At 47.6% G+C, this 10,000-nt stretch overlaps 1 protein-coding gene across 1 annotated transcript in view; it reads left to right on the top strand.

Moving 5' to 3' along the window:
• Positions 1 to 9,792, top strand: part of shisa8b (shisa family member 8b) — a 54,184-nt gene extending 44,392 nt beyond the window's left edge. Inside the window, 2 exon segments of the mRNA XM_056297595.1 lie at positions 9,270 to 9,341; positions 9,344 to 9,792. Of these exon segments, the coding sequence (XP_056153570.1) occupies positions 9,270 to 9,341; positions 9,344 to 9,792 (521 nt within the window).
• The last annotated feature ends 208 nt before the right edge of the window (positions 9,793 to 10,000 follow it).

Raw genomic sequence — 10,000 nt, 5'->3', positions numbered from 1 at the left:
GTAAATATATAACTATATCCACAGAAACAAGGCAAAACTGAAATCATCTCCATCCTCACTAACAGCCCGACATAGATAGATAGATAGATAGATAGATAGATAGATAGATAGATAGATAGATAGATAGATAGATAGATAGATAGATAGATAGATAGATAGATAGATAGATAGACAGACAGACAGACAGACAGACAGACAGACAGGTGTATAGCTGTATAGATAGATAGATAGACAGACAGACAGACAGACAGACAGACAGACAGACAGACAGACAGACAGACAGACAGACAGACAGGTGTATAGCTGTATAGATAGATAGATAGATAGATAGATAGATAGATAAGATAGATAGATAGATAGATAGATAGATAGATAGATAGATAGATAGATAGATAGACAGACAGACAGACAGACAGACAGACAGACAGACAGACAGACAGACAGACAGACAGACAGGTGTATAGCTGTATAGCTGTATAGCTGTATAGATAGATAGATAGATAGATAGATAGATAGATAGATAGATAGATAGATAGATAGATAGATAGATAGACAGACAGACAGACAGACAGACAGACAGACAGACAGACAGACAGACAGACAGACAGGTGTATAGCTGTATAGATAGATAGATAGATAGATAGATAGATAGATAGATAGATAGATAGACAGACAGACAGACAGACAGACAGACAGACAGACAGACAGACAGACAGACAGACAGACAGACAGACAGATAGATAGATAGATAGATAGATAGATAGATAGATAGATAGATAGATAGATAGATAGATAGATAGATAGATAGATAGATAGATAGATAGATAGATAGATAGATAGATAGAATAGATAGATAGATAGATAGATTAGATAGATAGATAGAGATAGATAGATAGACAGACAGACAGACAGACAGACAGACAGACAGGTGTATAGCTGTATAGCTGTATAGATAGATAGATAGATAGATAGATAGATAGATAGATAGATAGATAGATAGATAGATAGATAGATAGATAGATAGATAGATAGATAGATAGATAGATAGATAGAGGTATAAAATGGGTAAACATGGTTTCTGCAGTGAGCAACTTGATGGATTACATAAATGTGGCTGAGCTTCATTAAGCCAATCTCAGCACTAAAAATCATGTTTTTACTTTTTTTAAGACGGGGAAAAATCTGTCATCTTAATTCACGATCCTCGATGAAGCAGCAGCTCAGTGTTACAAGTTTCATCCAGAAAATTGAGGTCAAACTAGAAAAGAGATAATCTGTCCGACAGCGGTTCGAGGCTGCGGGGCTTTTCAGAGGCAATCGAACAAAACTGCACGGGGTCAAAGGTCACGCACACATCTGGATGTCCTCGAATAGAGGTTTTATATATGGAAACCCACGTTTTATTCACAGCTCCCATTCAGAACCAGCAAAGCCCTGTCATCCCCAAACCCAGATGGACTCCATTTTAACCTTTATGTGTCCACAGGAAGTTGACTGAGCTGCTAGCTTGTTTCCCCTGCGCACCCGGGACCCTCTCACCTTATCCACTCTCATTCAGGGCAATGTTATTCATTTCAATTCAACTCTATTTCATTCCTTATTCCAATTCCCACTTTTCCGAGCCGTCCCGGTCGCTGCTCCACCCGCTCTGCTGATCCGGGGGACCGCTACACCACCCGGACGCCCCTCTTCACTTCCATTCTATTCGTTTCGTTCAGTTTCTATCTTTTCATTTCATTCCGGGGAAGTGGATAGCTGGTGAAGGGTTTTGAAATCCGAGACTTCTTTTGTCATTTTAAAATTCCCAACAGGAATCACCTGACTCCTGCTGTGTGTTTAGCATTTTGTCAGCTGATAACGCTGCAAGTCCGTGACTGTTAGTTTAAATGTTAATGTCGCTCTCACAGTTGGTGACTCCAGATGCGTGCACAAATAATGAATGTAAATCGTGATACTGAAAACAAAGTGGACAGGATGTCCTCTGCCGGCGTTGCAGTTTGCTCCTGGGGTGGAAGGAGGAGTCAGGGCGCCGAGAGAGGAGAGAAGGTGTGGAATAGAAATATTGGTCCAGAGTCTCTTTTTTTTTTTTAGGACAAAATCCCTCAGTGCTCCAATTAAAGTCTCTCTCTCATTCGCTCTCATAGATTTTCATGTGGCCCTAATGGAGAGGTCAGCCATCACACACGCATGGCTGGCAGCGAACGCTGATACAACCTGACAGATATCGGATACCACGCACACACACACACACACCACACACACACACACACCACACACACACACACACACACACACACACACACACACACACACACACACGTGTGCAAATACAGACAGACGCAAACATAAACACGCGAAAACGAACAAGACAAAACAACAATTAAAATACTCTGAAGCTTGTTTATTTGTTAACTCCATCTTTTTCTGAATACACTCTTAACCAAGAGCAGAGCGAGAGAGCAGAGAGCGAGAGATGGAGAGAGGAAAGAGAGAGCAGAGAAAGAGGGAGAGAGGAAAGAGAGGAGTGAGAGCGAGAGAGCAGGGGGAGAGAGAGAGCAGAGAGAGACAGAGAGCAGAGAGCACGAGAGCAGAGAGAGCGAGAGAGAGGAAAGAGAGAGTGAGAGCGAGAGAGCAGGGGAGAGAGAGAGCAGAGAGAGACAGAGAGCAGAGAGCACGAGAGCAGAGAGAGCGAGAGAGAGGAAAGAGAGAGTGAGAGCGAGAGAGCAGGGGGAGAGAGAGAGCAGAGAGAGACAGAGAGCAGAGAGCACGAGAGCAGAGAGAGAGCGAGAGAGAGGAAAGAGAGCGAGAGAGCAGGGGGAGAGAGGACAGAGCGACAGAGAGATAGAGAGCAGAGAGCAAGAGAGCAGAGAGAGAGCGAGAGAGGAAAGAGAGCGAGAGAGCGAGAGAGCAGGGGGAGAGAGGAGAGCAGAGAGAGACAGAGAGCAGAGAGCACGAGAGCAGAGAGAGAGCGAGAGAGGAAAGAGAGCGAGAGAGCAGGGGGAGAGAGGACAGAGAGCGACAGAGAGATAGAGAGCAGAGAGCGAGAGAGCAGAGAGAGAGCGAGAGAGCAGGGGGAGAGAGGACAGAGCGGCAGAGAGATAGAGAGCAGAGAACAAGAGAGCAGAGAGAGAGCGAGAGAGAGGAAAGAGAGCGAGAGAGCAGGGGGAGAGAGGACAGAGAGCGACAGAGAGATAGAGAGCAGAGAGCGAGAGAGCAGAGAGAGAGCGAGAGAGAGGAAAGAGAGCAGAGAGAGAGAGAGGAAAGAGAGCGAGAGAGCAGGGGGAGAGAGGACAGAGCGACAGAGAGATAGAGAGCAGAGAACAAGAGAGCAGAGAAGAGAGCGAGAGAGAGAGAGGAAAGAGAGAGCAAAGAGAGAGAGGAAAGAGAGCGAGAGCAGAGAGAGCAAAGAGCAAGAGAGCAGAGAGAGAGAGAGAGAGAGAGGAGCAGAGGGAGAGAGCGAGACAGCAAGAGAGACAGCAAGGGAGCAGAGAGAGAGACGGAGAGAGCGCAGAGGGAGAGAGCAGAGAGAGAGCAAGAGACAGAGAGGAAAGAGAGAGCAGAGAGAGAGAGGAAAGAGAGCGAGAGAGCAGGGGGAGAGAGAGCAGAGAGACAGAGAGCAGAGAGCAAGAGAGCAGCGAGAGAGAGCAGAGGGAGAGAGAAAAGAGAAAGAGCGAGGGAGAAGAGAGACAGCAAGAGAGACAGCAAGGGAGCAGGGGAGAGGGATGGAGAGAGCGCAGACCGAGAGAGCAGAGAGAGAAAGAGAAAGAGCGAGGGAGAAGAGAGACAGAGCAGAGAGAGCGAGACAGCAGAGAGAGAGCAGAGAGAGACAGACAGAGAGAGAGTGAGAGAGCAGAGAGAGAGACAGAGAGAGAAATAAAAAAACCAAAATAAATAAAGGAAACATATTTGCATGCTTCATTGATTTTAAGAAAGCATTTGATTCCTCTGGCACGATGGCTTATATTATAAAATCATCCGAAGTGGCGTAGGGGTAAAGTGTTTAACATAATCAAATCTACATATTTGGAAAATATGTGAGCAGTAAAAACTTGGCGACAAAAGAACAGAATACTTTACTCAAGGGTGAGGGGTGAGACAGGGCTGCAGTTTGAGTCCAACCCTGTTCAGTATCTACATCAATCAGTTAGCGGTGTTACTGGAACAATCTGCAGCTCCTGGCCTCAACCTAAACACAGAGGTTAAATTTCTTGCTCTATGGCAGATGACCTGGTGCTGCTGTCACCCACAGAACAGGGTCCACAGCAGCATCTGGATCTGCTAGAGAAATACTGTCAGAACTGGGCCCTGGCAGTAAACTTAAAAAAAGACAGAAATTATGATCTTCCAGAAGAAACCCGGATGTCAGAAAAGTAGACAGCTATTTACTCTAGGTAAACATCGCCCTAGAGCACACGTAAAAATTATGATTACTGGGGACTGAAAAATCAGTGGGACTGAGGGTCAGTGCCTCAGGAAGCTTTGGTCTGGCAGTGAATGCACTTAAAGAGAAAGCCTGAAGAGCTTTCTATGCAATAAAAAGAACATTCTATAAAACAGACATCCCAATTAAAATCTGGTCCAAAAATCTTTGACAGTGTCCTCCTGCCCATTGCAGTATATGGAAGTGAAGTATGGGGTCCACTCAGTCAGCCAGACTACACCAGATGGGACAAATATCCAATAGACGCCCTGCATGCAGAATTCTGTCGAAAATTGCTAAACGTACAAAGGAAAAACACCAACAAAATGAATGCAGGGCAGAATCAGGCCGTTTTCCCCATTGATAATAAATATCCAAAAAAGATCCCTTAAATTCTGGGTGCACCTTAAATCAAGTCCCCACGACACATTGCAATTTATAGCACTCCAAATCCAAGAGCTAAGAAAGAGTCCCCTCAGTCAGCTGGCTGTGAAACTAACTGACCCCGTAGCCATTAACATAGATGAGTTTCAGACCAGCACTGCTAACCAACCACAGACTAGAGTAAACCACATCATCACACCATGCAACAACTCATATGTGGAACACCGGGACATAGAAACCAAATGACAACACAGATGAGAATGTTATGGGGCCCCTAAAAAGAGAAGACAAACTGGCTGACTGTCTGTCCACTGTCAGAGACAGTCAGCAGAGACACATCCTGACCAAGTACAGGCTCACTGACCACAGTCTAGCCACTGAAAAGGGCAGACACACACAACACCTTGGCTACCGAAAGAGCAAAGAATATGTGGTCACTGTACGGCAGGGGAGGTGGAGACACAGATGCACTTCCTGCTAAATTGTGAGAAATTCCAGAACATAAGAGAAAAATACCAGGAGACATTTGAAAACCAGATTCCAAATGTTCTACTGCGGGATGAGAAAGAACAATGGTCACTTATTTTAGCAGAGGGTCAAAGGTCACACCTTGTGGCACAATGTGTGTCAGAATGCCATAGCCTGAGGGTCAGTAAGTGACCCAAAACACTGTCAGTTACGGTCAGTTGCTGTCCACGTGCTGTTCTATGTTTCTGCCAGATGTATCTGTTCCTTTTTCCTTTTTTTAAGTACTCTGTTGACCTGTTTTGCTTTGGCAACATTGTAATTAATGCAGTGATGCCAATAAAGCATCACTGAACTGAATTGAGAGAGCGAGAGAGCAGAGACAGACAGAGCAGAGAGAGAGAGCAGAGAGAGACAGCGAGCGCATAGAGAGAGAGCGAGAGCAGAGAGACAGCGAGACAGCGAGAGAGCAGAGAGCAAGAGAGAGAGCAAAGAGAGAGAGCAAGAGAGCAGAGAGACAGCGAGCGCATAGAGAGAGAGCGAGAGCAGAGCAGAGAGACAGCGAGAGAGCAGAGAGCAAGAGAGAGAGCAAAGAGAGAGAGCAAGAGAGCAGAGAGACAGCGAGCGCATAGAGAGAGAGCGAGAGCAGAGCAGAGAGATAGAGAGAGAACGAGAGAGACAGAGGGAGAGAGAGACCAGACAGTGAGAGAAAGAGAGAGCAAACAGAGAGAAAGCAGAGAGAGAGCGAGAGAGCAGAGAGAGAGAGAGACAGTGAGAGAGAGTGAGAGAGCAGAGAGAGACAGAGAGAGAACGAGAGAGACAGAGGGAGAGAGAGACAGAGAGACAGTGAGAGAGAGCGAGAGAGCAGAGAGATAGAGAGAGAGACAGACAGTGAGAGAAAGAGAGAGCAAAACAGAGAGAAAGCAGAGAGACAGCGAGAGAGCAGAGAGAGAGAGAGGACAGTGAGAGAGTGAGAGAGCAGAGAGAGACAGAGAGAGAGCGAGAGAGACAGAGGGAGAGAGAGACAGAGAGACAGTGAGAGCAAACAGAGAGAAAGCAGAGAGAGCAGAGAGAGACAGAGAGAGCAAGAGAGAGAGAGAGACGGTGAGAGAGAGCGAGAGAGCAGAGAGAGAGAGAGAGAGCAAGAGAGAGACAGAAGGAGAGAGAGAGAGAGAGAGAGAGAGAGAGAGAGAGAGAGAGAGAGAGAGAGAGAGACAGAGACAGAGACAGAGACAGAGACAGAGACAGAGACATAGAGACGGTGAGAGAGAGCGAGAGAGCAGAGAGACAGAGAGAGAGCGAGAGAGACAGAGCGAGAGAGAGACAGAGAGACAGTGAGAGCAAACAGAGAGAAAGCAGAGAGAGCAGAGAGAGACAGAGAGAGCAAGAGAGAGAGAGAGACGGTGAGAGAGAGTGAGAGAGCAGAGAGAGAGAGAGAGAGAGAGACAGAAGGAGAGAGAGAGAGAGAGAGAGAGAGAGAGAGAGAGAGAGAGAGAGACAGAGACAGAGACAGAGACAGAGACAGAGACAGAGACATAGAGACGGTGAGAGAGAGCGAGAGAGCAGAGAGAGACAGAGAGAGAGAGCAGAAAGAGACAGAGAGAGAGCGAGAGAGACAGAGGGAGAGAGAGACAGAGAGACAGTGAGAGAAAGAGAGAGAGCAGAAAGAGACAGAGAGAGAGCAGAGAGAGACAGAGAGAGAGAGCAGAAAGAGACAGAGAGAGAGCGAGAGAGACAGAGGGAGAGAGAGACAGAGAGACAGTGAGAGAAAGAGAGAGAGCAAACAGAGAGAGAAAGCAGAGAGAGCAGGGAGAGAGCAGAGAGAGAGACAGACAGTGAACTTGAACTGAATCTGACAGCAGGGAGCCTAAGATGAATGATACTGAAATCAGCTTTAACTGGAGAGAGACGGACAGAGAGAGCGGAAGAGAGAGAGAGGGAGCAGAGAGAGAGAGACAGAGCGCGAGAGAGAGAGAGCGGGAGCGACAGAGCGACAGAGGGAGAGAGAGAGAGAGACTTTTTTTTTTTAGTTCTCTGTTGACTTGTTTTGCTTTAGCAAACGTTGTAATTTAATGCAGTCATGCCAATAAAGCATCACTGGATTGAACTGAATTGAGAGAGAGAGTTTGAGCTTCAACTGAATCTGACAGACTGAAATCAGCTTTAACTGGAGAGAGACGGACAGAGAGAGCGGAAGAGAGAGAGAGGGAGCAGAGAGAGGAGAGACAGAGCGCGAGAGAGAGAGAGCGGGAGCGACAGAGCGACAGAGGGAGAGAGAGACTTTTTTTTTTAGTTCTCTGTTGACTTGTTTTTGCTTTAGCAACGTTGTAATTAATGCAGTCATGCCAATAAAGCATCACTGGATTGAACTGAATTGAGAGAGAGAGTTTGAGCTTCAACTGAATCTGACAGACTGAAATCAACTTCAACTGGAGAGAGACTGAGAAAGAGAGACAGAAAGAGAGTGAGAGAGAGAGAGACAGAGAGATAGAGACAGACAGACAGACAGACAGACAGACAGACAGACAGACAGACAGACAGACAGACAGAGACAGAGAGAGATAGAGACAGACAGACAGAGACAGAGAGACAGAGAGAGACAGGACAGAGAGAGAGAGAGAGAGAGAGAGAAACAGAGACAGAAAGAATTTTGCAAATTCAAGAGGGAGACAGTAAGGAAAAGAAAGTGATGAGAAACAGAATTAAAAGAGAAGCAATAAATTGGGAGTTATAAATGACTTTGCTGAGGTCGATGGTGAGTCCATCAAATGGGACAGACACGCTCCGTTAACTCCCGGACCAGAAACCCCCGACACCCCCATTTAACCCTTCACATTCCGTTGAAAATTAGCATGTTGATTGTCAAATTATGAACCGATAACAGAAAATTAGAACTGATGACTTTTTTGGGTAGCATGGTGGCCTACCACCATGGAGATCGCCGGGTCGAATCCCCGTGTTACCTCTGACTTGGTTGGGCGTCCCTACAGACACAATTGGCCGTGTCTGCGGGTGGGAAACCGGAAGTGGGTGTGTGTCCTGGTCGCTGCACTAGCGCCTCCTCTGGTCGGTCGGGGCACCTGTTATGAGGGGAGGGGGAACTGGGGAGAATAGCGTGATCCTCCCATGCGCTACGTCCCCCTGGCGAAACTCCTCACTGTCAGGGGAAAAAGAAGCGGCTGGCGGACTCCACATGTATGGGAGGAGGCATGTGGTAGTCTGCAGCCCTCCCCGGATCGGCAGAGGGGTGTGGAGCAGCAACCGGGATGGCTTGGGAGAGTGGGGTAATTAGCCGGATACAAGTGGGGAGAAAATGGAGGTGGGGGTGGGATTAACAGGTTTGAATCCCTTCCACGGCAAACTGTCCATTAATGGAAAGGCCATAGGAATGGTTTTCTCTCTCAGAGCAGTTCAGCCTGCTTTGGAAAAGCATCAAGTTTGTGCTGAATGCTGCGAATGTTGTCCCGCTGCGGCCATTAGAAATTAAATTATGTCATAAACTGGACAATTTCACCCCCCCCCCCCCCGTTTTGTACTTTGGCTGCTCTGCATTGTAGCTGCAGTGCAGAACATTTCATCATTGGCGAAAAGTCCCAATGAAGATTTGGTGTTACGACACAACGGCCACATCTCGTTTGCTTTTTGGCACGTTTGAGGCGTCCGTGGGATCTCGGCACAAAACAAGCTGCTCAGAGTTTGCAGCCGTGTGCATTGCAGATCCAAGTACAGGCTCCACAGTGGAGTCATCTCCAAAACAGACTGTTTGCTCAGTGACGGTTCATCTCAGGCCGCTTCTCTACGTGACCCAGAATTTCACCAGACGGTGATAAATACAAAGTACCGCAAAGGTATAAACAAGCTTAAAGTCGCCAATTATAGTGTCCGCATTTGCATAAGTGGTCCTGTTTTTGTGCTTGAATATGTTGTTTTTTTGCACCTGTCTGTCATCTATCTGTCTATCTATCATTAACAATGTGCCTTGTATCCGTCCTCTGTCCAGCGGAGACTGCATCTCGTAGTTACTACAAGAGCTTCCCTCTGATGGACTTCTCCCACTACCAGCCTGCGCAGCCCCCCCACCTTCCAGCCGGCACCACAGCCCCATAAGGGAGAAGTCCTACCTCCACCAGGCCCTGCCAGCCCACCATGACCTCCACGACCTCCACGACCTCCACGCCCCCCTCTCCATCTCCATCCCCCCCACCCACCTGGAACATGCGCGCCTCCCAAAGACCACCACCCACCCGCTGCTTGCCAGTTCGGCCTTCAAAGCCTGGGAGCCAGCAAGCCGCCATGTCCAGAGGAAGACCTCGGTCCCGGGGCACCCTTCGGCCCCCATACAGCCCGCAAGCCGACGACACGCCTACTCCACCAGGAGGCAGCAGAGTATAGAGAACCTGCCGGATCTCTTTCACCCGCCGTATGGGGCCACCTACGGGCACCCCCCTTCCCACCCGCCCCACTACCACCACACCCGGCACAAGAGCTACTCCACCCACAGTAAGACTGAGGTGACTGTGTGAGGGGGCCACAGCCTCAGAGACCCAGTTTCAGAGGAGACGTGAATTTGTAGAGAAGTCTATAGAGAACCTTTGATTTTAGCTTAGTATGGGAGAATGGTCTGGAAAGTGGGATAAATTTAAAAGGAGTGAACGTCCTCAGAATTTTCAAACATGACGGGTAGAAATGGGATTTGTAAAAAACATTCAGTGAGAACAGCAACATTCCATA

The sequence above is a fragment of the Lampris incognitus genome, chromosome 17 (assembly GCF_029633865.1).
Source record: "Lampris incognitus isolate fLamInc1 chromosome 17, fLamInc1.hap2, whole genome shotgun sequence".
In the NCBI taxonomy this organism is placed as follows: domain Eukaryota; kingdom Metazoa; phylum Chordata; class Actinopteri; order Lampriformes; family Lampridae; genus Lampris; species Lampris incognitus.
This window is presented reverse-complemented; position numbering and strand designations above follow the sequence as displayed.